A 27679-nucleotide genomic window follows, 5' to 3' on the forward strand; every position below is an offset into this window, starting at 1 on the left:
TTTACCAAACATTCACAGTCCCTGGTTTATTTCAATTTGGTCTCACAAGCAATTTTAAACACGCACGCACATATACACAAACGAACAAAAACATCGCAAGCTGGAAGGGCACATACTAGAAGTTTTCCAGGTTCACTCTAGAACACTGCATTTAACAATTCAATTTCTGCACAAAAATAAAAAAAAAATCCACAGCTCAGTTTCCTTCCCAAAAGGTTCTGAAAGGCTTACCTTCTTACCTTGCTTAAAAAAAAAAAAAAGAGAGAGAGAGAGAGAGAGAAAACAAAAAAGATATAAAGAAAAAAAGGAAAGGTCTTTTCAGGCTCTTCAGGTGAGACAGGTAGCCCTACTCAACCCTGTATGCTCTCAACCTCTTCCAGGAACACAAAGGATTGGGGAGAGCCAATTTCAAAAACCCTCACCATTTGAAAAATTGGGGCCATCAAAATCCCCCACTTCCACATTCAATCCAACACATCTCTAATCCCCCACCCCCCACCCACCCCCGCCACCCCAGGGGGCATCAACTGCTGCGGCTCAGGGCACGAGCACACTCAGGGACCATTGATCGCACATGGGAGTTGTTCCCTCCCCAACGTGGCAGTACCGCAGTTACAAAGCATCGAGGATGCTGTCGATTTTGGAGACTAGATCCTGTCGTTTGGCTGAATGGTGTTTCTCGTTCTCGATGTAGGTGTCTTTCTTGAGCTTGCCAGCCACCAGCCTCTCTGCTTCTCCAGATGACTTCAGCACCAGATCCTTCACCTGGCTGTCAAATTTCTGGATCTCGCTGACCTGATGGAGCCCAAAAGAAGACGTGGCATTACACCGAGACAGAAGACTGGGAGGGAGCACAAGACAGATAGGTAGGAGGGTTGCGAGCAATGCCGAATTAGACCAGTCTTGGACTGAATGTGAATGGCAAGAGCCAAGTTTAGGGAGATGGGGGACGATGGAGGGGCGCATCTTTCTCCAAGATAATAGGGCTCGTTATATAGGGCACGGCCAAGGGCAATCTGGGACCCTAGGTCTCCGGTTCCCCATCCATGGTCTTGGGGTGGGAGGGGGTTCGAACACATTCAGGACCAACTTTGGACAGCGCCTCTGGTAGGTCAGCCAACTGGATTGCCAAGACCATGACATAATTCTGAACTTTTGGGGGAAACTTGAGCTAAAACTACAGCTGATCTGCCACGTAACTCATTACACATTACCAGACAACATAGTGTCTTGGAAATGTTCCTAGTGGCTGGATTCTAAATACTTCAAATAGCACTCCAGTCCCAGTGCTCATATCACTGAGAATCCCCTCACCAGCGCCTATGGTTTGCAGGACTTCGGTCTGGTTACACTTTCCCCATATCTGCTCTGCAAAGGGGCTTTGCGAGTGGAGCATGGGAAAGGAGAGCAGTCTGGGATTGGGAGTCTGAGGTTGTGGGTTCTAATCCCTGCTCTGCCACCTGTCAGCTGTGTGACTCTGGACAAGTCACAACTTCTCTGTGCCTCAGTTACCTCATCTGGAAAATGGGGAGTAAGACTGCGAGCCCCACAGGGGACAACCTGATTACCTTGTATATACCTCAGCACTTAGAACAGTGCTTGGCACACAGTGAGTGCTTAACAAATACCATCATTATCATTATATAGATTCAATCCAAACATTGTAAATGAGTACAAATCAGAGGCTTGTGAGATAAGCAGAGACCTAATGATGAAAGGGACACGCTAGATCCCTGCACAGGCCAAAATGGTCCACCTGGCATGGTACCACCAAATTCCAACTAAACTGAGCCCCCCAGACCTATGGGACCCTAATCTCCCTCTTGGGGTTGGGGCCACACCTATGCAAACAGAGCAGAGAAGAGAGCTGCAACACAGAAGTGTCAAACACAGGAAGAGGGAGCCCACTTGGCATGGAAGTGACACCACCACAGTGCAGTTACACACATGATAGCCCAAAATCCCCCTGGTTCTCAAAGGAAAGAAAGTGATGCTCCACCACACCTGAGTCTGCCCCCCGGCTCCAGACCAGATGGAACGCAGGGGCCTGTGGGTCGTTCAGACCTCTAACGGGCAACAAAACCAGAGTCCAGCAGAGTCCGTCCAGCCCCAACCCCCCGAATCCCACCAAGACCGGTAAACCCCTTACTTTATCGCATAAGTCGGAGCCCTCAGTCTTCAGTCGGGCCTGCAGTGAGGCAATCTCATTGGTCAGGGCCTTGTGCTCAGTCTCCAAGGTCTTCTTGCCACTGTTGAGGGTGGATATGTCGCGGGACTGCTTGTACTTATTGATAGCTTCGTCGAAATGGCGGTACAGGCCCAATCTCTTATTAACCAGGGTCAGTACCTGCTCCGTAATGCAGGCCACCTTCATCCGGGCTTCAGCGGCTGGATCCTATGGGAGACGGATCCCTGTATTTATCAGGCACCCTAGAAGCCCCAAGCTCACTCTAATATAGCTCCCGCCAACCAAATAGCAATCTGAATAATAATTATGGCATTTATTAAGCCCATATGGGTACTCAACGCTGGAGAAGATGCAGGACCAGCACATCAGGCAAAACCAACACGGTGCTCACAATTGAAGAAGTGAGTACCCCTATTTGGCACAATGATTAACATGACAGCACAGAGAAGTGGAGGCAGGCACCCTGGCTTCCGGAGGTTTCTAAAGAGCGGGGTGGAGTGGTGGAGCAGGGGAAGGAGAGCCGTCACTGACTTTGACAAACCTTCAAATGTCTGGATTGTGACTGTCCCTGAAATTGCTAGGAGGGGGAGCAGGGGTAAGGATCAGAGAATAAAACCATCATCCTCAAGAGTAGGATAGGTTCAGGGTGCTCCACCAACCCTTTCCTCTCACCCAGGCTTTTACACACTGCAGTCGTGGAAGAGGCAGAGTCTCAGGAAAGACAGGAAATCTGAAATATGAATTCCTCCCTCTCTCGGAAGAGGCTTGATCAGAACAGGAGTGAAGCTGCCCCTCACTCCCACACTGCCTAACAAGTCTCCAGCTGCTGACTACTTGAGGGTTAAAGTAGTACAGGAAACGATTCATGTCAAAAGAGATATCCTGCATCCCTAAATGGTCCCCTACTTTGATGCTCCACACACCTGGCTGCCCACCCGCACAACTACACTTGCTCAGTAAGACTATATTAGATGTGAGACGTCCAGCATTCCAAAAGAGAAGAACAGAGGTGGGGAATGATTAAGAGCAAAGCCTCTACCTTTAAAATAGGCCAAAAGCCATTTAGGATGTGACAAAGTGATTCACTTTCTAAACCATCTATACATCGCATCACGCTACGGGAAAGTTTCCTTCACGTGACAACATAACCTAGTGGAAAGAGCAGGGCTCTGCCACTTGCATGCTGTGTGACCTTAGGCAAGTCACTTAACTTTTCTGTGCCTCAGTTTCCTCACCTGTAAAATGAGGATTCAATGCTTGCTGGCCCTCCCACTTACATGGGTCCAACCTGATTATCTTGCATTTACCCCGGCGCTTACCACGGGGATCGGCACATAGTAAGCACCGAAAAAAAGTACCACAATTATCATGACACAAGGGAAAGAAGTCATCAAAAAAACACACTCTGCTTTAGGGTACCTCAGAGAAGGAGTCAAGTGGCCATTTCCTGAACTGCTCTAGTGAGTCTTCTGAACTGTGGCTCCTCCCCTATCTGCAATTTAGCCTCAGAAGGGACTCACCTTGGTGATGGAAAAGTCCAGCCTCACATAGAGGATTACTGTGAAGAACAGGATATAAAAAGCTGCAACCACCAGCAAGGGCTCCTGAAGCATGAGGATCTTATTGAATGTGTAGTGCACCTGAGTAGGAAGCAGAGGAGTTGGGCATTCAAGAGCTAGAAAGAGAGAACTTACCACCCCACCCAATTCCGGAGAAATACACAAGTTGAGAGCAACCGCAACAAGCCCTCCGAGAGAGATCAATAAACCAGACGAGCCCAAATCATACAAAACCCAGTTTTCCCCAAATTCGATTCGGTAATTTAACCTCTGCAGCTCTGGCAGGAATGCAGAATCTAGTCAATCTTGTGCTTCCAAATTCCCCTCAGGGAAGGAGCAGGTAGTCTAGCAGAAGGCTGTTTCGTGTTTTTAGATCACAAGCCGCTCAAGGGCCAGGGACTGCATCTAAATCCCCCCTCGCGTCTTCTCTTTCATTCAATCGTATTTATGAAGAGCATGCTGTGTGCAGAGCACTGTACAAAGCGCTTCTCTCCCAGCACTTAGTACAGTGCTCACTATGAAACTCTACGACTACAACTTACCACAATGTCCTGAATATGCTGCTCTACCAGGTTGTTCTTATGGGCCACAAGCACAGTCCGGCCAAATGTGTCCAGGTAGGTGTAGTGCAACTCATCCGGGGCCCGGTTGATCTCATAGGGGCTGTCGACATGGATGTTCCTGTGGATGACAGCCCAATATCCCTGTCACCTCTCTGCTCGGGAGTGGAGAGAAGGCCTGACATGGCCTCAAGCACACAAAACATCACAAATAAATCTCCCTGCTACAAAGAAATTCAAGTGGGGGCAATTTTCCCAGAATGGCTGAGAAATCGTTTCATCTTTAAGATTTCAGCAATGCTTGTTGAGGATATGGGGATTCCCTTACCCCTCACAAATAAAGTACGTCAGGGAAATGGGCATGACCAAAAAAAGCAGGTCAAAGATGCTCTAGGGGACTGGGAAAGGGGTGCAGAGAGGGGCCTGGAGTGACCTTTTCCTCTGCATACGCTCAAGGGTATTTAAGCGCTCAGTGCAGCAGGGCACTGAACTAAGCACTTTGGGCCTTGGGCCCCTTCTTTCAGCACTCATGGCTTTCCTCACCCTTTCGCTTGTACAGCATGGGGGCTCTGGACTGCCCATTCTGCTTGAGAACAGAGGGAGTTGGATGTGGGGCACAAGCCTGGGAGTCAAAAAGATCTAGGTTCTAGCCCTGGCTCCGCCACTTGTGTGCTGGGTGACCCTAGGCTTCACTTCTTCACTTCACTTCTCTGAGCCTGTTACCTCACTTGTAAAATGGGGATTAAGTCTGAGTTCCATGTGGGACAGAGACTGTGTCCAACCTGATTATCATATACCTACCCCAGCACTTAGAACAGTGCCTAGCATATAGTAAGCACTTAAATACCACAAAAAAAAAAGCACCCCAGGGAGAGCCAGGGTCCATCCACAGTAAGCCCCAGGAGACAACACAGCCTCGCGACCTGCAGCTGGCTTCTTGAGAGGGCCATCAACAGCTTGGGGTGCTACAACTGGGGAAAGATTCAGTTTTCCGGCCCTCGCCACGCCCACTGGCCTCTGCCGTTATGGGGCACCTCCAGAGCAACAACATATGGGATGGAGGCCAGGGCCATGCCAGCTATGAGCTCCTTGACGGCTGGTCCCCCTGCAATGGCACCAGGAAGACAACAGGGAACGGCAGGCAGAACAAGGTCAAGCGGAGGATGGGCTCTCAGGAGGGCTGGGAGCTGTACCCTGCTGAACCCCAGGTCCCACCTGTGCTGTCTCCTCTCAGGGCGGAAGGTAGGGTAAGGGGCATTCCTAGTCAGCACCCTTGTTCTCAGACTAAAAAACAAGCAAACAAGTCTCTTGCTCTTCCCCTGCTAGCAGTCATACTCACTTGGCCCCTTCTGGCAGGATTATCTTCACAGTGAGAGCATCGGTCACTTGCTCATCAAACACATGATCCACAAACCTCATCTTCAGGGCATACTGATCACCTGGAGGAAAAACCAAAGAATAAGTGACTCCCTCAACCGGCCTGAAGCTTCCATACTTCCCCTGGGTGCCTAAAAAATGCCAACCCAGCACGCTAGACAGACCCCAAGGTTAGAAAGGATCCTGTCGGAAAAAAGAACAATCTGCTCCATCACTTTCCATACAGGCAAGCACTGACCCAGATTATAGAGGTATTCGTAGCTCGGCAGGTTGTAGCCAATGATGTAGTGGGTCTTCCATCCCCCGAAGAGCGGGAAGCGGGGCCGGATCTCCATCTCCACAGAGTCATCCAGGATCAGAAGGTGGCTGGTGGAAACATTTCCAATCTCATCTCGGTAGTAGACATCCTGAGCGGCAGCAGGGAGGATGGTCTGCAGGGAAGATGACTCAGGCACTCAGTGATCGCAGGACACAAACCATTTTGCCACCACCACAACCAAGAGAACGACCACCCAGTTCTCTCTCTAAAAGGCAGCTTCAAGAATTGACTTGAAGGGATTCAGGAACCTGGATAGTCTCTCAGGCTGCTGTACGAGGATTTCCTCATGGCCAACAGTAACTTCTATCCCAAAGGAATTTCTCGGGCTACCCACTTTAATAGCAAATCACTTTAATGGACAGTTCAAAGATAGTGTGGCCTGGACTAATAGTCTGAAAGGCTCTCCTTCATGCCGGTTTCACATAAGAAGCAAATCAACAAATCACCACCATCCTTAATGTCGAGCAAAAAAGAAGAAATCACAACTCCCCCCTTGCTTGAGAGAAAACTAACGTTTCAGGCATGCAAACTGTTGGTTGGCTAGAAACCGACCTTTAAGGCAGGTTTTTATTAGGTCATTTACTCATTTCAGGGCGGAACTAGAGAAATCATGTTGATGCTCATCAAAGCTGCATTCAGGCCTACCCTTACCACAAACACAAATGGATAATTCATTCATTCATACAAACAAAATGATGGTATTTGGGCACTATTCAAGTTTGCTGATGGAAAGCTCATCCTGAGAAAAGCTCACCAAATCCTGTCATTTCTATCTACAGGCCACCCCTCCCTTTAGATCCAAACTGCAACCACACTGGTCCAAGGTCTTGTCAGACCCCATCTGAATTTCTGTATCAGCCTCTCCCTTCTCCAGTCCACACTTCACTGTTGTCCAGATCGTTTTTCTTAAAAGAAAAATTTTTCTGAGCACATCTCCCCACTCCTCAAAACTCTCCATGGTTGCCTATCCATTACCACATTAACCAGAAACTCCCGATCAGCTTTCAGGCATTTAATCAGCTCTTGCTTGCTTTCTTCCCACTACATCCCATCTCACATGCTTCACTCCTCTAGCACCAACCCAGTCACTGTGCCTCCATCCCATCTCTTTCATCAACCCCCTGGCTCAAGGCCCACCTGGAATTTCTCTCCCTTCATACCCCACAGGCCATCACTTTCCCCATCTCCAATGAGATATTAAAATCTCACCTCTTCCAGAAAGCCTTCCCTGATTAATCTCTAACTTCCCCACCCTACTCTCTCTCCCTCTGCATCATCTATAAACTTAAATCCCTGCACCCTAAGCACTTACATAGGATTTGTCTCTCCAGCTAGACTATAAACTCCCTGAAGTCAGGGATCTTGCTATTTAAATGCTTAGTATAGTGCTGTGCTCAACAAACGCCAGTGGTCGATTGATTCTCTTAGAAGGGTTTGATGATGTGAAGAAGGCTTAGTATAATATGCTAAGAAGATGTCTAACAGATTGCTTAGCCTCTAGTTTCCAGATCAGGTTTTTTACGTATGAGAGAACCTAAGAGCCTTCACTAACTTATGTGGAAACGGAGTTGACTTGACTGTTTAACTATCCAACTAACTTAGGTGCTAGAGGGGTGGGGGCGGGGGGTTAAATGAAGTAAGCTGTGGGAGAGCTTCGGGCATTTCATCCTCTTATCCCAGCAAGATGGAGTCTTATCTTTTTGCATAAGAGACGCCCAGGTCTTCGAGCCTCAGGCTCATTATCTCAGTAACAAGGTGAGGTCTCCCCTTTTGCCTCAAATGCTTTATTCCTACTTTCAAAAGGTCAAGGGCCCCCAGCCTCCCCCCACTCCAGGAGCAGAACCACTAAAACAAAGACTTAATAGGATAAACTGATGTGAAAGACAGTATCCCACTGCTATGGATGGTAGGTAGACTCAGATGGCCATAGAAAGTTTCCTGTTGTTGTAACTATCAGCATTTGATATTCACCCCATCCTGAGCGCTTGTGTAATTTTATCTGTAATTTTTATTTATTTGTATTGATGTCTGTCTCCCCCCCCCACGTCTAGACTGTAAGCTCTTTGTGGGCAGGGAATGTCTGTTTATTGTTGTACTGTAGTTTCTCCAGTCCTTAGTAGTGTTCTGCATACAGTAAGGGTCAATACGATTGAATGAATGAATGGTAATTACTGAACACTTATTCCTTGACTCCACTCTCTTATTCACCCCCACGCATCCAATCTGCCACCAAAGTCTGCCGGTCTTAACTTCACATTATCTTCCAAGATCCCCTTTCCTCTCCACAATAATAATAATAATAATGGCATTTGTTAAGCACTTACTATGTGCAGAGCACTGTTCTAAGCGCTGGGGGATACAAGGTGATGGGGTTGTCCCACGTGGGGCTCACAGTCTTAATCCCCATTTTACAGATGAGGTAACAGGCACAGAGAAGTTAAATGACTTGCCCAAAATCACACAGCTGACAAGCGGTGGAGCTGGGATTAGAACCCATGACCTCTGACTCCCAAAACCGTGCTCCTTCCACTGACCCACGGCGCTACCACGCTAGTACAATTAATAATAATAATGTTATTTGTTAAGCGCTTACTATGTGCAGAGCACTGTTCTAAGTGCTGGGGGAGATACAGGGGAATCAGGTTGTCCCACGTAGGGCTCACAGTCTTAAATCCCCATTTTACAGATGAGGTAACTGAGGCACAGAGAAGTGACTCGCCCACAGTCACAAAGCTAAGTGGCAGAGCTGGGATTTGAACTCGTGACCTCTGACTCCAAAGCCCATGCTCTTTCCACTGAGCCACGCTGCTTCTCTATTACTCATCCTATCCCAAATGGATTACTGCATCAGCATCCTTTCTGATCACCCAGCCTCCTGTCTCTCCCCACTTCAAGTCTATACTTCACTCTGCTGCCCGGATTATCTTTCTACATAAACTAGGCATGTCACCCCCTCCTCAAAAGGGGTTGACTATCAACCTCCATATCCAGCAAAAACTCCTCACTAATGGCTTCAAAGCTGTCCATCATCTGGCCCCCTCTTACCTCACCTCCCTTCTCTCCTTCTACATCCCAGCCCGCACACTCAGCTCCTCTGGTGCTAACCTTCTCACTGTGCCTCTTTCTTGCCTGTCCCGCCATCAACCCCTGGCCCACGTCCTACCTCTGGCCTGGAATGCCCTCCTTCCTTAAATCTGCCACACTTCCCCCCTTCAAAGCCCTACTCAAGGCTCACCTCCTCCAAAAGGCCTTCCCAGACTAAGCCCCGCTTTTCCTCAGCTCCCCCTCCCCATTGCCCCGGCTCACTCCCTTTGCTCTATCTCCCCTCCCCACAACAATTGTGTATATATGTACAGATCTACAATTTTATTTATATTATTCATTCATTCATTCAATAGTATTTATTGAGCGCTTACTATGTGCAGAGCACTGTACTAAGCGCTTGGGATGAACAAGTCGGCAACAGATAGAGACAGTCCCTGCCGTTTGACGGGCTTACAGTCTAATCAGGGGAGACGGACAGACAAGAACAATGGCACTAAACAGCGTCAAGGGGAAGAACATTTCGTAAAAACAATGGCAACTAAATAGAATCGAGGCGATGTACAATTGATTAACAAAATAAATAGGGTAACGAAAATATATACAGTTGAGCGGACGAATACAGTGCTGTGGGGATGGGAAGGGAGAGGTGGAGGAGCAGAGGGAAAAGGGGAAAATGAGGCTTTAGCTGCGGAGAGGTAAAGGGGGGATGGCAGAGGGAGTAGAGGGGGAAGAGGAGCTCAGTCTGGGAACGCCTCTTGGAGGAGGTGATTTTTAAGTAAGGTTTTGAAGAGGGAAAGAGAATCAGTTTGGCAGAGGTGAGGAGGGAGGGCGTTCCAGGACCGCGGGAGGACGTGACCCAGGGGTCGACGGCGGGATAGGGGAGACCGAGGGACGGTGAGGAGGTGGGCGGCGACATCTCGCCTCACCTTGCCGCCCTGTCCTCTCTTCCCACTCTCGACGAACGGGTCTCCGCTCTCAACTCCACCCTCTCTACTCATCTCGACTCTCTCGCCCCCCTTTCCCTCCGCTGCTCTCGCTCCACTAACCCACAGCCCTGGATCACCTCCTCCGTCCGCCTCCTACGCTCGAGCTGCTGAGCGCTGCTGGCGAAAGTCCAAGCACCAAGCCGACCTCACACACTTCAAATTTATCCTTTCCTGCCTTAACTCTGCCCTCTCCTCCGCCAGGCAAAGCTTCTTCTCCTCCCTCATCGACACCCATGCCCGTCACCCCCGCCGATTGTTCCGGACCTTTAACTCTCTCCTTAGGCCCCCTGTTCCTCCCCCTCCCCCATCTCTCACCCCCAATGATCTGGCCACCTATTTCCTCACGAAAATCAACACGATCAGGTCTGAGCTCCCCAAAGTCACCCCTCCGCCTCTCCCCTCCCCCCCACCGACCCCCTCCCCTACTTTCCCATCCTTCCCTGCAGTATCCTCAGAGGAGATCTCCTCCCTCCTCGCAAGTGCCACCCCCTCCACCTGCGCCTCGGACCCCATTCCCTCTCACCTTCTTAAAACCATCGCCCCTGCCCTCCTCCCTTCCTTAACTTCTATTTTTAACCACTCAATCTCCAAGGGCTCCTTCCCCTCTGCCTTCAAACATGCCCACGTCTCCCCCATCCTAAAAAAACCCACTCTTGACCCCACTTCCCCCTCCAGTTATCGTCCTATCTCCCTACTACCCTTCCTTTCCAAAATCCTAGAACGAGTCGTCTACAATCGATGCCTAGAATTCCTTAACTCCCATTCTCTCCTAGACCCCCTCCGATCTGGCTTCCGTCCCCTCCACTCTACCGAGACTGCTCTCTCTAAGGTCACCCATGACCTCCTTCTTGCCAAATCCAATGGCTCCTACTCCATTCTGATCCTCCTTGACCTCTCTGCTGCCTTTGACACTGTCGACCATCCCCTCCTCCTCCATACCTTATCTCACCTTGGCTTCACGGACTCTGTCCTCTCCTGGTTCTCCTCTTACCTCTCTGGCCGATCATTCTCGGTCTCCTACGCTGGAGCCTCCTCCCCCTCCCATCCTTTAACTGTTGGAGTTCCTCAAGGGTCAGTTCTTGGCCCTCTTCTGTTCTCCATTTACACTCACTCCCTCGGTGAACTCATCTGCTCTCACGGCTTTGACTACCATCTCTACGCAGATGACACGCAGATCTACATCTCCGCCCCTGTCCTCTCCCCCTCCCTTCAGGCTCGCATCTCCTCCTGCCTCCGGGATGTCTCCACCTGGATGTCGGCCCGCCCCCTAAAACTCAACATGAGCAAGACTGAGCTCCTCATCTTCCCTCCCAAACCCGGTCAGCTCCCAGACTTCTTTATCACCGTGGATGGCACGACCATCCTTCCCGTCCCGCAGGCCCGCAATCTCGGTGTCATCCTTGACTCGCCCCTCTCGTTCACCCCACACATCCTATCCGTTACCAAGACCTGCCGGTTTCACCTCTACAATATCGCCAAGATCCGCCCTTTCCTCTCCACCCAAACGGCTACCTTACTATTACGGGCTCTCGTTATATCCCGGCTAGACTACTGTGTCAGCCTTCTCTCTGACCTCCCTTCCTCCTCTCTCGCCCCGCTCCGGTCTATTCTTCACTCCGCTGCCCGGCTCATCTTCCTGCAGAAACGATCTGGGCATGTCACTCCCCTTCTTAAACAACTCCAGTGGTTGCCTATCGACCTCCGCTCCAAACAAAAACTCCTCACTCTAGGCTTCAAGGCTCTCCATCACCTTGCCCCTTCCTACCTCTCCTCCCTTCTCTCTTTCTACCGCCCACCCCGCACGCTCCGCTCCTCCGCCCTGTTTACTTGTTTTGATGTGTATATATCTATTCTATTTATATTGATGCTATTGATGCCTGTTTACTTGTTTTGATGTTCCCCTTTCTAGACTGTAAACCCACTGTGGGCAGGGATTGTCTCTATTGCTGAATTGTACTTTCCAAGCGCTTAGTACAGTTCTCTGCACACAGTAAGTGCTCAACAAATACAATTGAATGAATACTGTGTGCAAAGCACTGTACTACCTAGGCACTGGGATTACCAGTCCCATCTGGGATTCACAATCTAAAAGATCCCATAATGTTCCCTTCAATCGCTGTTCAGCAGACACTCAAGGGTATAGCTTTTTCCATATAAATAGGGCCAATATCTTGGTGATTAGTTAAATTAGCCTGCATGAGGAACTGCTCAAAAATATTACCGCTGGACTTGGCAGATGAAAGAGGTGCAGCATTCAAATGGAACACAGACTGGCTGGGAGCTTTAAAGTTAGAAAGTCAGGCTCAAGTTGGAATCATCATTTTAATATGTTATGGCACCATTTAATCAAACCCACCTGGGGGCTCTCTGCCCTGCCATCCATTCTTACAAAAACTTTCTAGAATGAAAGCTGCTCTTTTCTCTAACCCAAAACCCAATCCTTAATATACTTTATCTTTAACCTTCAAGGACTTGATTAGGATTAAAAGCCTACCTGCCTCGTTTTATGGTATTTGTTAAGCGCTGCAGTAGATACAAGTTAATCAGTTTGGGCACCATCCCTATCCCATACGGGGCTCGCAGTCTTAATCCCTATTTTACAGGTGAGGTCACTGAGGCCCAGAGAAGTTAAATGACTTGCCCAAGGTCACACAAGAGACACGTGGCAGAGCCAGGATTAGAACCCAGGTCCTCCGACTCTCAGGCCTGTGCTCTATCCACTAAGCCATGCTACTTCTACCTACCAAAAGAATCTCTTGTGTGGGAAACTGAAAACCCTCCCACCAGGCTCCACAATTTCCACAAAGTCTTAGCTCCCATGAGATTTTATGAGGTTGAGAAGCAGGGTGGCCTAATGGATAGAGCACAGGTCTGGGAGTCAGAAGGTCATGGGTTCTAATCCCAGCTCTGCCACTTGTCTGCTGTGTGACCTTGGATAAGTCACGTAACTTCTCGGGGCCTCAGCTACCTCATCTGTAAAATGAGGACCGAGACTATGAGCCCCACATGGGATTTACCTGTATCTACCCCAGCGCTTAGCAGAGTGCCTGCCACACAGCAAGCACTCAAATATTATTATCTAGTTGCGATCTGGCAGAAAGGGTTTCTTTACAAAAACGGGACCAAGGCGCACATACCTTGAAAGACTTGACAGAAGAAATCCCGCTGTCTGGCTGTCGTTGATAGTCATATCGGGAGAAAGGCCCTTTAAGCACAGCTCCCGTGTGTTTCAAGTCCACAGTTTCCTCCACGGCAATATTGCCCCAGTGAGAAACTTCAATGACTCGAGTCATACTGGTGATGGTCAGGAAGGGGCTGTTATTCTCATAATGCACTTTGAAAGGATCCTGTCAGAGAGGGGAATGGGAAAATAGGCAAGTCACAATCAAATCACACAATGAAATCTAATCAAAGGAGGAAGAATATTAGAAAGGATTAATACTCTGTCAGCTTTGGAGTCAAACTGCGGAATATGTAAATAAGTAGTAAGAAATTACCTCCATTCCTCTTAACCTGTTCCCCAATTCAGGGTCCCTGCCTACTCCTCCTTCCCCAATCTTGCATGAGCCAGCTGGTGCTTAGCTCAGAGCTCAGCACCCAAGGGGGCTCATGAACATGACAATGGGGAAGAGGGCAGGATTGGAAACTCACTAGAGAGTACTAAGAAATTGTTTTAAAAGTTTCCTCAAGGACCTAGCTCAGTATGGGGCTCCCCGTGGCCTCCTCTTAAGAAATTGGGGTTTTGGATAGTGAATTCTGGCTCACTAAGACTCCAGCCGCTCTCTTTTCCAATATGTCTGAAACACTGGAAACATTCCTCCTTGTCTTGGGAGTTCTAGCTCACCTGATGCTATCACCAATTCACTTCGTAGGCTGTGAGCAGCCTGAGGACCAGGGACCCTGTCTAATTCACACCCATGTATTCTTTCCCAGCACTTAATACAGTGCTTTGCACACATCAATTGCTTAATACTCTACTACTGTTCCTATTCCTCCTGCCTCTTCTGACTTACAGATTTCTGCTAAAGAGAAGTGTGATACATGGTACATTATAAATATCTCAACACTAGGAGACAGCAGCACAGGCTAGTGGACAGAGCACAGGCCAAGGAGTCAGAGGACCTGGGTTCTAATCCTCGCTGTCACTTGCTTGCTGTGTAACCTTGGACAAATCAATTCTCTTTGCCTCAGTTTCCTCGACTGAAAAATGAGGATTCAATACCCCTTCTCCCTCCTACTCAAGACTGTTAGCCCCATGTGGAACCTGATTACCTTCTATCTACCCCAGTGCTTAGAACAGTGCTTGGCACATAGTGCTTAACAAATATCACAATTATTATTATTATTCAATCATTTATTAAGCATTTACTGTTTGTAGGGCACTGTACTAAGCTCTTGGGAAAGTACAATACAACAATAAACAGTTACATTCCCTGCCTACATCGAGCTAACAGCCTGGGAGAGAGACAGAACATAACACAAATAAAACTACAGATATGTCCATAAGTGCTGTGCGGCTGGGAGAGGGGAAGGGCAAAGGGAGCAAGTCAGGGGATGCAGAAGTGAGTGGGAGATGAGGAAAAGTGAGGCTTAGTCTGGGAAGCCCTCTTGGAGGAGATGGGCCTTCAAAAAGGCTTCTGAAAAGGGGAGAGTAATTGTAAATTTGAGGAAGGAGGGCGTTCCAGGACAGAGGCAGGACTTGGGCTAGGGGTAGGCAGTGAGACAGACCAGACAGAGGCACAGTCAGAAAGATAGCACTAGAGGAGCCAAGTGGGCAGGCTGTCTTGTAGAAGGAGAGAAGGGAGGTGAAGTAGGAGGGGGCCAAGGTGACGGAGTGCTGTAAAGTCAATGGTGAGTAGTTATCGCAAGAAGGACACTAGTGCACTGCACTGCCCCTTGGATGACGACTTCGAGGAAAAGTGTCCTTTGGCTCTGCTAGCTTAGCTGTTCTCCCTACTTGTCTTAATTCTTTTATCCCAGGCCTACTGCCCATACAGTCAACCTTGGAGATCAAAACAAATGACCTAAAAGTTGGCACCAGGACCCCCACCTTAAAAAAAGGAGAGAGATAACTACGAAGACATGTAGAACACAATATGTCACTACAGAGCTGCAGTACCAACAACGGTATTTCCTGTGGGGCCTCCTGGGGCAAGAGCATCGTCGTAGGCAACCTTTATATTTCAAAGAACTGTGTTGTGAGTCGTCTACCAACTGTTATACTGTACTAGTCTACTCTCCCAAGAGCTTAGTGCTCTGCACACAGTAAGTGCTCAATAAATGCCACTGACTGATTGATTAGAGAGTAGAGAAGGGAGGAGGCTCAACAGCAGTGACCGGTTTCTGGAGGTGTCCTAAAGGGGAGCCCTTGAAAAGCGGCATGGTCTAGTGCATAGAGCACGGGCCCGGGAGTCAGAGGCCTGGGTTCTGATCCCAGCTCTTCCACTTGTCTGCCGTGTGACCCTGGGCAAGTCATTTCACTTCCTCTGTGCCTCAGTTACCTCATCTGTCAAATGGGGATTAAAACTGTGAGCCTCACATGGGAGGAGGACTGTGACCAACCTGATTAGCTTGCATCTACCCCAGTGCTTAGTTCAGCGCCTGACACATAGTAAGTGCTTAACAAATACCATTTTAAAAAAAAATTACGCTTCAGGATCTGAACTTCGACCTCTCTATCCCCAACTTCCCCCAAACCACTGATAAGGTGGGCGGAAATCATCCTATAGGTTGCACTGTGATGTGGGAGGGGAATGTGCCTGCTATTTTGTCGTGTTGTACTCTCCCAAGCACTTAGTACAGCGCTCTGCGTACAGAGAGCACTCAATGAATACAACCGATTGATGTGTTTCGGGAGCTTCTAGACCAGACCCAACAAGTCACATACCCTAAGTGCCTCGAGGGCCGGGATCGCGTCTACCGACTCGACGGACCTCTCCCAAGTGCTCAGTACGGTGCTCTGCACACAGCAAGGGCACAGTAAATACCACTGATCCATCGATATAAGCTTACCTGACTGAAAGCCGGGATATCCTTGAAAGGCCCATACTCTAGCATGTCCTCGGAGCGCGTGGGGTTGCCCAGTTTGGTGTAGCTCTCGATGTTGCGGGAGGCCAGCTTCACACGCATGGTCTGTGTCTTGGTAGGGTAAGGTGAGTAGAAATAGTGGTTCCCCTCAAACACCACAAACTGCTTCTCTGCCTGGGTGATCTGGGTTGGGTAGGGCTGCAGGGCGTGGGTGAAGACCGTTTCGATCGACACACGGATCTTGGCTCCAGCAGTCAGGGGAGAGGGGAGCTTCACGGTGAAAAATGTGCCGCTGGAGGAGGAACGTATATCCAAAGGTTAAGGAAAGCCAAAATGAGTCTAATAGCTTCAAGATGTCTCAGGCTGGACAGGAGTGGGCAAAATGTCAGCGGAGAACCAGATCCAGCTGCTTCGGTCGGCAGCTCCTACCTGGCCATCCGCAGATACGCTCGGCAAACTCCTGGCACGCTGTATGCCCTGACACTGAAAAGAGGAATATGCAAAGGCTGGCTCAGAGCCAGGTGGGAGCCAACTCGGGTACAAGGGGCTGCACTACTGCAATTTCAACTTCAGCCTTCTTCCGGCCCTCCATTGTCAGTCAGCCCACAGACCACTCTAAAGAGGGAGAAAGTGGCTGAAGGTCAAAATAAGTGCCCACCCATGTTCTAGAGAGACTCAAGAAATTATTTTCAATTGCTCTTGCCAGAGCCTCAGAAACACAGACAATGAGAAACCGATGGAGACGACGCCTGAGAGCAACAGAAAGGCAGGAAAGAGGAAGAGGGACAGATGGGGGTATTTTAAGATCCCATAGAGGACTGCATTGTACAAATGTGCAACCACTCAAAAGTCAGTGGTCACAGCCAAATTTTCTGAAGTAAAGGCCACAGCAGTTGGTCTTAAAAAACGCTATCTTTAAAATTTGCTATTCACCTTCTCCTTTATTGTTGATGATCCCTGGAGGTTGATCCCAAGCGTTATCAGACCTAAATTGGGGAATTAGAAACGAGGGGGACACGAGGAGCTGGAACCCGGTACTCCCATCTACAGCTCAATGTAGAACCTTTCCATCTGGCCAAACTTCCCCACCTCGGTGGGAATCACCGTCACTGTCGCCAAGCTTCCCAACATCCAAGCTTTCTTTGGTTATTTACCACATATATCCAGGCAGTTGCAAGATTCCAGGGCTACTTCTTACACACCCATTCTGGCTGCTACCTTTCCCCTACACCTCTCCAACCCACACCCTAGTAATCGCTCATCTGGCCTCTCCACCTTCAGCTTTTCCTTCTGTTCTGGATGCCATCAAGGTCATCATTCATTCAATCGTATTTACGAAGCGCTTACTGTGTGCAGAGCACTGTACAAAGATAGTGACAATCCCTGCCCACAGTGAGCTCACAGTCTGCTGGGGGGTGGGGGGGGGAGAAAGAGACAAATACAAATAAATAAAATTACAGATATATACAAAAGTGCTGTGGGGCTGGGGGGGGGGGGAGAGCAAAGAGAGCAAGTCAGGGTGACGCAGAAGGAAGGGGGAGATGAGAAAAAGTGAGGCTTAGTCTGGGAAGGTCTCAAGGAGCTGTGCCTTCAGAGAGGCTTTGGGGGGTGGGGCGGAGAGAGTAATTGTCTGTTACTGTAATTGTACTCTGTCAGAGTAATTGTTGAGGAGGGAGGGCGTTCCAGGCCAGAGGCAGGACATAGGTCGGGGTCGGCAAGACAGGGGAGATGGAGGCACAGTGAGAAGGTTAGCACCAGAGGAGTGAGGTATGCGGGCTGGGTTCTAGAAAAGAGAGAAGCCCAACTCCTACTCTGGCCAGCACTGCCATTCTCAAAGGTCTCCAAAAGGGTCTAACTGGTCTCTACATTAGGTTGGAACATGACATCGGCTACATCCAAAGCCCTCCATCAGCCTCCTCCATCCTAACTCATTACTTTCCGTCACTCTACCACTGTACTTCTCCCTTTTGCTACAATATGGCTAACTTGGTCTCCTGTCCCTGATCTCCCTCCCTCTCTCCAGGCTCGCATCTCCTCCTGCCTTCAGGACATCTCTACTGGGATGTTCTCCCGCCACCTCAAATTTAATATGTCCAAAACAGAGCTCCTTATCTTCCCTCCCAGATCCCGTCCTCTCCCGAACTTTCCCATCACTGTAGACGGCACAACCAACCTTTCCGTCTCACGAGCCCGTAACCACAACGACATCCTTGACTCCACTCTCATTCAACCCACCTACCCTATACGTCACCAAATCCTGCTGGTCTCACCTTCGCAACATCGCTAAGATCCGCCCTTTCCTCTCCATCCAAACCGCTACCACGTTAGTACAATTACTCATCCTATCCCACCTAGATAACTGCGTTAGCCTCCTTTCTGACCTCCCAACCTCCTGCTTCTCCCCACTCCAAGCCACACTTCACTCTGTTGCCCAGATTATCTTTCTACAGAAATGCTCAGGGCATGTCATCCCCCTCCTCAAAAGTCTCCAGTGGTTGCTTATTCACCTCCGTATCAAACAAAAACTCCTCGCTGTTGGCTTCAAAGTTCTCCATCACCTGGCCTCCTCCTACCTCACCTCCCTTCTCTCCTTCTACAACCCAGCCCACCCAGTTTGCTCCTCTGATGCTAACCTTCTCACTGTGCTTCCATATCACCTGTCTCACCACCAACCCCTGGCCCACATCCTACCTGTGGCCTGGAACGTCCTCCCTCCTCAAATTCGACAGACAACCTCCCTCCTGCCCCCTTTCAAAGCCCTGCTGAGGGCACATTTCCTCCAAGAGGCCTTCCCAGACTAAGCCCCACTTTCCCTCCCAATCCCTTCTGCGTCACCCTGACTCGCTCCCTTTGCTCCTCCCCCTCTCCCTGCCCCACAGCACTTTATGTATATATCTGCAGTTTTGATTATTTATATTAATGCCTGTTTACTTGTACTGATGTCTTGATGCCTATTCATTTGTATTGATGTCTGTCTCCCCCCCGCCCTAAACTGTGAGCTCATTGTGAGCAGGGATTGTCTCTATTGTTGTATTACACTTTCCCAAGCACTTAGTACAGTGCTCTGCATACAGTAAGCACTAAATAAATATCACTGAATGAATGAACTGTACTTCCTCTAACACCATCCTTTTCTGGTCATATCCCTTTCAAACCAAAGAACATCTTCCCATAAGCTAGAGCCCTCCATGGGCCAGGTCATACCCATTAACACTATTGTCTAAGCATGTTTCCTGCCCATTGTGTGCAGAACTGTTCTTCTTGCATGTGTATTTAATTGTACATTCAATTATTTGACTACTCCTAAAAATATTTTTATGTTTGTCTCCCCTGGGTAAGTTCCTTGTGGGTAAGGGACGTCTATCCTCTTTACTCTGTACTTCCCAAGGTTCCAGTCCACTGCACAAAGTGGACACTCAAATACTAACACTACCAGGCACTTTGGTAACATACCAGAGAAAGAAGTGTAAGACATGGTGCCTACCCTCCAGGAGCTTACAATCTACTAAGGAAGATAGCAAACAATAATGTGAGGATACATTACAAACAACAGAGAGCTATAAAATGGGGGTAAGATATGATTGGGAGGCAGGGTCTGTCTTGATTCAAATGTCTTACTGAATACAGTGCTTGGCAGCTGATAAGTGCTTGATAAATACCAAAACTCACTCAATAACCTTTTTGGTTCAGATTTAATTAAGGAAGATGTTAGGCAGGTTCTCAATGCTAACCACAGCAGATGTGTTAGACCGAATCAATATATAAACTCTATGCAACCAAAACCCAACCAAGAATTCTGAAGGAATCAGGAGGGGAAGTTGCAGAAGTTCTAGAAAAAACATGTAACCTAACCTTGTTTCAAATGGCCACTGCTCTGGAGGTCTAGCACACCTCCATTGTAATTCCCAACTATAAGAAGAATGTTAGAGATGGTCTTCCCCTCTCGGGGTCGCATTTGGAGTTTCCAGTATTCTACAGTCTCGGCTACAGGAGGGAGAGTCAAGCAGAGGCCTACCCATTCCATTCCTAGCTTGGGCAGTGGCTAGCAAGTGGAAGGCCATCTGCTACAAATCAAAACTCACCCGTGCTGGGCAGCAGCGGCACGGGAGAAAGTCGAGGGCAGAGACTCTAGTTTACTACATGGAAGGCAATGGTAAACCACTTCTGTATATTTACAAAGAAAACTCTATGGATACACAACCAGAATGACTGCGGACGGAGAGCGGGGCGTTCTGGGAGAGAGGTGTCTATGGTGTCGCTATGGGTCGGAAACGACTCGACGGCATAAGACAAGACAAGAGATGGTCCAGGAAAGCTTACCAGTAACTCTCATTTCACCACCTGGAAAACTGGTAGACTCTCTAAATCATTCAAGGTCATAGTGAGGAAAAGGCAACATGGACTCCATCAGGGAGGAAATCAGGCCTCAATAATTTGTTGGAGTTCTTTGGAGTATAACCAGGGGATATAATGTATGTAGATTTTCAAAAGACCCCCGAAAGTTTCACACCAAATAATTTTTTTTTTAAAACTGAATAACTACGGAAATGGAAGGAATGCTCTCGCACATAGAAAATGGTACATAATGGTTTGGTAGGCAACAGGGTGGAGATAAATGGCCACTTTTTTGGACGGAAAGAGCATTGGTGTCCCCTAGCAATCTGTGCTTGGACTGACTTTATTTAATTGATTTGGAAGAGTGTGCAGTGAATTCTCCATGTCTAGAGATGGTCTCAGGAGTGACTGGGTGATGCAACACCATGCATTTATAAATTACGTTAAAGCCTCATAAAGCTGAGCGACCCAAAATAGAGTGAAAGATGAGCTTCAATACGAGCAAGTGCCAGATATGGCTTCTAGGGAGAGATATAATTATAGTCAGCCCTCAAGTTCAAAAACAACGCCAAGGTTAAGATTCAACTAATGCCACCTCACCAGGATGAGATGCCCACTGAAGCTTGAAGGAGGTTGGTTCCAAACAAACAAAAGCAAGCACCTTTACGCAGCAGGTAAGCATAGTAAATTGGACAGACCCAAAATAGTACATTCCAGAAGTGTTTAGATAAAATGATGGGCGAGATGCCCATAATGGATTATTGGAGGTAAAGTTAGAAATGTTAAAAGACTTCAGATGGATTAAGTAGAGATGGGCACAGGTCTGGGATGGGTTTTGTTTGTTCGATGATTTTTTTGGGGAGAAGTCAGGGATGTTAAAGGGTACATCCACGACCACTTGGATGAATGCCCCAGGACGGTGACCTATACGCAGTTCCTCCAGGCATCCCAAAGCCACTGTTGGGAAATCCACTGTTGGGAGACAGAATCCGGGGATGGATGGATCATCAGTCTGGCCCAGTCATAGCTTTACACGTGGTTTTATGTTAGGTCATCACCACCGACCCAAGTTGGATTCAAACAGGTGTAAGAGGGGTCACTGAATCTCCCCTTTTACAGTGGACTTTCGGTGTCAAGATGGATCACAGAAAACCTCACAGATTGCCACAATAAAAATCCGACTGGTCCCACGTGTCATTTTGGGCCTGAGCAACTTTTGTGGTTTAGAATTACCGATATTACTCGGGAAGGACCACAGCTGATCTAAGGTAAGTTTAAACATGGTCATAAGCAAGACAAGAACGAGACTGATTGCTTACCTTTTACCTTTAATTTTCGTCTCTCGCACCTCTAAGGTGTTCTCCTCTTCTTCTTCTCCCTTCACCTGTGACAGAATAAAAATTAAAATGCATCTGTCCCACCTGAGGTGTCATTTGTCCTTTCCACTTTAAGATGTACATTTATCCTTTAGCACTTTGGCATTCATACCCATTCTCAGCACTTCGTTTATGTTTGTTTAGTCTGATTTTCCCTTTGACTACCTATTACATTTTCCTTCTTCCTCCTGCTCCCGTTATTTGGAAGTAACTTTTGTGTGCCTCTCCAATTTTTTGTTTCTAACGCACTCTCCCAAGCCCTCAGTACAGGAAGTCCTCAGATTTACGACACAATCTGGTTCCTGACAATCGCCTTAAGTCAAAACATTGTAAGCTGGAACTGATTTCCTCATAGGAACAATGTTATAAATTGGGAACTGGTCCCTGAACCATGGTACCCAGATTTATGTACTCAATTATACAATAATATACGTACATTAGGGCATGATATTTATATTTTAAACAGCAATACTGACCAAAAAAACACAGTTAAAAATACAATAGAGTACTGTACAATGCACGTTACCCCTACCTACAACATTAAAAGCACAATTTTTAAAATAATGCAGTTTTTAAGGTGACTGGAAATTCCTTGTTGATTACCCCTATGTTGGAGCTGCTGCAAATCATCACATTCCGAGGGATGTTCTATAACTTTAAGGCAACCAACAGATGCGGAAGAGTAAAAGGAGAGGGGGTGGGGAATTAACGCCAGCTGGAACTTGCTGGAGGGTGACAGCATGGCACTAAGACAACAAAACAGTTCCATCTGAAGCCGAGACCCCGAAACAGGCTGGCTACTGGACAGTTAATTAGGGCCAGAGTAGTTTCCAGGAGAGGTGACTTAGCAGAGCCAAAGGCAGCTCCAATTCATTTCTCCACCACTGCTGTTGGCTCGTCCACCGCTGCAGAGCCGGAGGCCAGACTGGGAAAGGCCAGGGATGAAGAAGAGGATGAGGAGACAGCATAGGAAACCCTGCAGGGGCTGTGGCCACTGCTCCCACCACCAGGAGCAGTGGGGAAGGAAGTAAACAAAGGGGTGCGGGGCGGGGGGGGCACATGGCAACCCCAGAGTGGTAGCTGCCACTGCTTATCACCCTCTGTTGCTTCCCCGACATGCAATGTATTTTAGTGTCTGTCTCCCCTGATAGACTGTAAGATCCAGGAAGGCAGGGATCAGGTCTACAGGCTCTACTGTACTCCCCCAAGCATCCTGCACCGTGTTCTGCACAGAGTCGGTGCTCGGTAAATACTGATTAACTGATGGGTGGCAGGGAAAGAAGAGGAGGAGCTTCACCACCGTCGGCCCACTCCCTCCTCCTGCCCCAGCCCTTTGGCATGGTGGCCAAAGAGGGGGTCGGGAGCAACAGGAGTGACACTGAGCAGAGGGAAGGGGAGGGGGGACCAGAAAATCAGTGTGAAGGGAAGGGGCAGGGTTATACAATACTTACCTTAGGAGCCTGATGTCGTAAAGTCGGATCCGACGGCGTAAACCTGAAACGGTGTAAATTCAGAGATGTCGGAAGCGCCGCTCATCATAACTCGGACGGTCGTAAGTTGAGGACTTCCTGTACACTACTCTGCCCTCAGTAGGTGCTCAATAAATACCCTCGATCGGTTGCAATATCCAGATTCAGAATCAGTGACTACCATCTGGTCCAGAACGTTCCAAAATAATTGCAGCGACCAAAGTTTCAGAGTTCCGCGTCAAAGCCATAACCGAATTGTATAACATTTGGGAGTCCCACCAGTGAAAGCCAAACGTTTCTCCAGCCGGAGACGTGCCATAAAGTCATCCCATGCTCTCTTTGTGGGCTCTCCCCAGCCAACAGCACCAAATTCTAATGTAGCTTTGGGGTCCACGAGGCTACCCCACAAGGTAAATTGGGCTCAGGGGTCCTGCCAGAATCCAAAGTCTCCGTTGGGCGAATTCACTCCTGAGCAGGACCTTCTTGTACCTAAAGGGTCACAGCTCCCGGAAACTAAATGACCGTGCAGGAGACTAAAAATGAGCATTACTGTCTCATCAACAGCTAAGTGGTACAGATCTTTGAGGATAAAAAGCCCTACCTACTTATATAGGGTTCCTGAAAAGTTTGGCTATGAAAAAAAAAAAATCAGCTTTTCGCAGACTACCTTTTATAAATGCGCTACATACAAGTCTAGAAACAAGTCACGCTTGCCCACGCACCGAAGGTCTGCCTGTGTCCCTGGGCCTACAAATTCCAGAGGCACATGCAAACAACCTCAAGTACACCAGTTTAGCACACAGGGCCAACTCCCTTTCCTCTCTGCAGCAGTTGGGCCGGGCCAGGCCCAGTGGGGCACAGTTGGAAAAAAAATGGGTTTGGGACCAGAGACCCATCATCTTTGGCTCAGGCCTGGGGCTAAAGTGACAGCCAGCCCAGGCAGAATTCTAAGTGCTAGAACCCACAGCAGACTCAAAATTCAGTAATTTCTGCCCAAAAGTCAACTTTAATGATCTGCACAGCTGTCCACTGAAAAATGAATTTAAAAGGTTGAGAAGAGCTCTTTAGATGACTTCGGACCAGATTAAAGGGTCTTTTTAAATGGCAATAGACTTTTTTTTATGTTTATGACAGCCAAGCAAAAGAGGAGATGGGAAATCTATGATGCAACCTAGAGTGAGAAACTGAGCATAGGAGAAATGCATATATTACAAGTACTGGGGGCAATAACCAATGCCTGATAAGCATTTTTTTAAAAATGGTTATATTGTGATTTCATTGTTTAGTAATCTAATGGAAAGAACACTGGTCTAAGAGTCTCAACGCCCAAACTAATGAGCCGTGTGTGACTTTAACCTTTCTGTGCTTCAGTATCCCCATCTGCAAAATGGTATAACCTGCCCCTTCTCGACTCCCAGAACAAATCGGACAGTAGTAAAAGAAAAGCAATCTACAAATACAGGATATTTTTCCTCACAATGCATGGCTGCACTACCATGATGTATTGAGGCTCAGAGAAGTTAGCTTTCCTCAGCCCTTCACCTCAACTGGTACAGGGACAGAAGGTTATGTGGAAGGTGTGGGAGGATGATGAAAAGGAACAGAAACCTGGAAACATAAAGCAGCATTGGCTTTGGAGAAGGGAAACATTCCAAAAAAATCCAGAGGGGGATCTATAAGGCTGCAACAAATCAAATCATACCCACGTCAACCTCGCTATTGAAAACTTGAGAATCTCAGTTTCTGTTTCAAATGAACAGCCCAATCCACACTGCACGTGCTCCCCCCTCCCCGCCCAAGCAATTTTAAAACTTGAAGACCCAGAACTATTCCCAGCCTGGACAGGGTTTTCAGAGAACTAGCTATTGTACTGGGCTACTCCAATTTAGAGGGCAAGGACTATCTTTTTCATGATCTCTACAATCTGCATACTCCAGGAGTCATACATTGAATCAACCTAGAAATGAAAAGTCCACCTCCCTGAACCCTTATCATTCCTATAAGTAAAATTCACTCTCAAAGGACTCATCTTCAAATATGAAAGACAACTTTACACACAAAGTCAACTGCCCCGCCCCCCCCACCCCACCAATCTCTTAACTTTTACGAACTTTGTGCACCTACTTTGGGTTCTCAGAGGATAATGGTACTTGTTAGGTGCTTACTAAGTGCTAAACACTGTATTAAACACTGGGGTAGACACATGATAGGCAGGTTTGACAGTCCCCACCCCACACGGGGCTCACAGTCTAAGGAGAGGGGAGAACAGATGGGGAAACTGAGGCACAGAGAAGCAGCGAGGCTTACTGGAAAGAGCCTGGGCTAGGGAGTCAGAAGACGTGGGTTCTAATCCCGATTCCGCCACCTGGCTGCCGTGTGGCCTTGGGCAAGCCACTTAACTTCTCTGTGCCTCAGTTACCTCATTTGTAAAATAGGGATTAAGCCTGTGAGCCCCGAGTGGGACGCTGAAGAGCAGTGCTTGGCGCACAGTAACAAATACCATAATTATTATTATTAAGCAACTTGCCCAAGGTCACAAAACTGGCAAGTGGCAGAGCTGGAATTAGGACCCAGGTCCTCAGGCAATCCCGGGCCGTACTCTTTCTGGGCCACTCTGCTCCAGAATGCCTCTACTGAGGTCTAAGCATTATTTCAACCACGTTATAAAGAGTGAATGTTTATTAAAGGAAAAGATTTTCCACGCAGCAAAGGAATACAGCAGCAGTGTGAATGAAGATTTTCTGTAATTCAGAAAATGCTGTAGAAATACCAGCTTGATCATAAAACCGCTGGTTAGAACCGCCCCAACGCATGAAAGGACACTGATGGCAAGTGGGCACGTTCGGCACCGGATAACTTTCTAACTACATATTTAGCTCTAAAAGAAACAGTAAATGGAAGTGCGACAGTGCGGTCATTCATCAGCCTTGCCGCAACTGGGTCTGCTTCAACAAATGCACAGGTGGGCATTTAAATGCTGTTTTACGACGGTTGACATAAAGTTAAAACCGTATACGAGTCCTTCCTGTTTACAACTTGCTCGCTGAGAGAGTTCTTCGGATAAAAAGTAAAGCGCAGTTCCTATAATTCGAGTAGGTGTATTAAGCCCGCCTCTAGTTTGAACTGCACACGTGAGGTTATTTCCACCAGAAATCGTAGTTTGCCTACTGACTTTTGCCTGCCAAACTGCCAGCTAGCTACAAGAAGTAGGCCCAAACAGCCTGCCGCTGGCCAGCAATTCGGGAAGTTTAACTTGATTTAGATTTAGGGGAAGGAGCTGCTCTTTCAGAGCTATCCGCCCGACTCTCCGGCTACGGAGTATCCCCTGGCAGGTCCGGTTTCCTCGGAGGCGGCTTGGCTGCAGCGCAGGCCGGGCCTTATGCTTACGTGTCAGAATCTGCAGGGCTGAGAAAGGGAGCGTGACACGGAAGTGTCGCACACTGTAGGAGCGGTGCGGGGCCGAAGATCTATAACCCCAAACGCTCACTACAAGGTGGGAGCCGAGTAGCGAGGTGCACCCGAAAGGAGTCTGGTTCCGGGGCCGCAGATTTTCAACGAGTTTTCGGCAGCTCATCGACCGCCCTTCCTCCTTAAAACGCAGGCCGGTCGGCAAGATTAGGCCCGGTGTGGGGGTTTCTTCATTCATTCAACAGTATTTATTGAGCGCTTACTATGTGCACTGTACCGAGCGCTTGGAATGGACAATTCGGCAACAGATAGAGACATTTTCCATCTTCGCCGTATCGTCTTTGCGCCTTTTTCAAAAGGAAGTTTTCACGCCCCGCCCCACGTTAAACGGAAAGAGTGCGCGGACGAGAAAAGGGAGGAGAAGAGTGGGGAAGGGTGAGAGGCTTCTGGGGCTCCAGAGAGCGGCCCCTACCCCGGCCGCCCCGACCTCCCGCTCCTGCCAGACCCAGAGACGGGCGCCCAGCTCGGGTCCCCCCTTTCGGCCGTCTCCCGCACTCACCTGGACCCCGAGGTGGGCCATCTGGGCCTCCAGCTCGGGCTCCAGGGCCACCAGGAAGGAGGCGGCGGCGGGCGCCGCGCCTCCCGGGTGCGCCAGGGTCACATCGGCCGTCACTTTGGCCAGGTGGCTGCTCAGGTCCACCGTCCGTTTCACTTCTTCGTTAAACAGCGCCGAGTCGGAGGCGTCGCGGGCGGCGGCGAAGGCCCAGAGCAGCACGAGCAGGCGGGCGGCGGGCGGCGCCATGGCTGGCGAAGGAACGGATGAAGGCGGATTGGGGGCCCGCCCTCGCCGCTGCCGTTACCGTCACCGCCGCTTCGCTCATTGGACGGGAGGTGGCGCCACAAGATGGCGGCTTCCAGCCTGCCAAGGACCCTGTCGCCTCGGCAACCGAGGCTGCCCGCTAGGTGCCTGATCCCAAAACCTTCGAGCGGAGCCTCTGCGTTACTGTTCTCGCCCTTTTTATTTTTTTTT

At 48.7% G+C, this 27679-nt stretch overlaps 1 protein-coding gene across 1 annotated transcript; it reads right to left on the reverse strand.

Annotated features, from left to right (window-relative positions):
- On the reverse strand, positions 1 to 27466 carry RPN1 (ribophorin I). The gene is made up of 10 exons (XM_029051480.2): positions 27209 to 27466; positions 21716 to 21780; positions 16047 to 16353; positions 13172 to 13381; positions 5923 to 6115; positions 5647 to 5746; positions 4290 to 4428; positions 3709 to 3828; positions 2150 to 2395; positions 1 to 795 (listed from the first exon to the last, which is right to left on the reverse strand). Exons 1-10 carry the CDS (start codon positions 27449 to 27451, stop codon positions 613 to 615), a joined length of 1806 nt encoding a protein of 601 aa, XP_028907313.1. The 5' UTR covers positions 27452 to 27466; the 3' UTR covers positions 1 to 612.
- Between the last annotated feature and the right edge of the window lie 213 nt (positions 27467 to 27679).

The sequence above is a fragment of the Ornithorhynchus anatinus genome, chromosome X1, assembly GCF_004115215.2.
Source record: "Ornithorhynchus anatinus isolate Pmale09 chromosome X1, mOrnAna1.pri.v4, whole genome shotgun sequence".
Lineage (NCBI taxonomy): Eukaryota > Metazoa > Chordata > Mammalia > Monotremata > Ornithorhynchidae > Ornithorhynchus > Ornithorhynchus anatinus.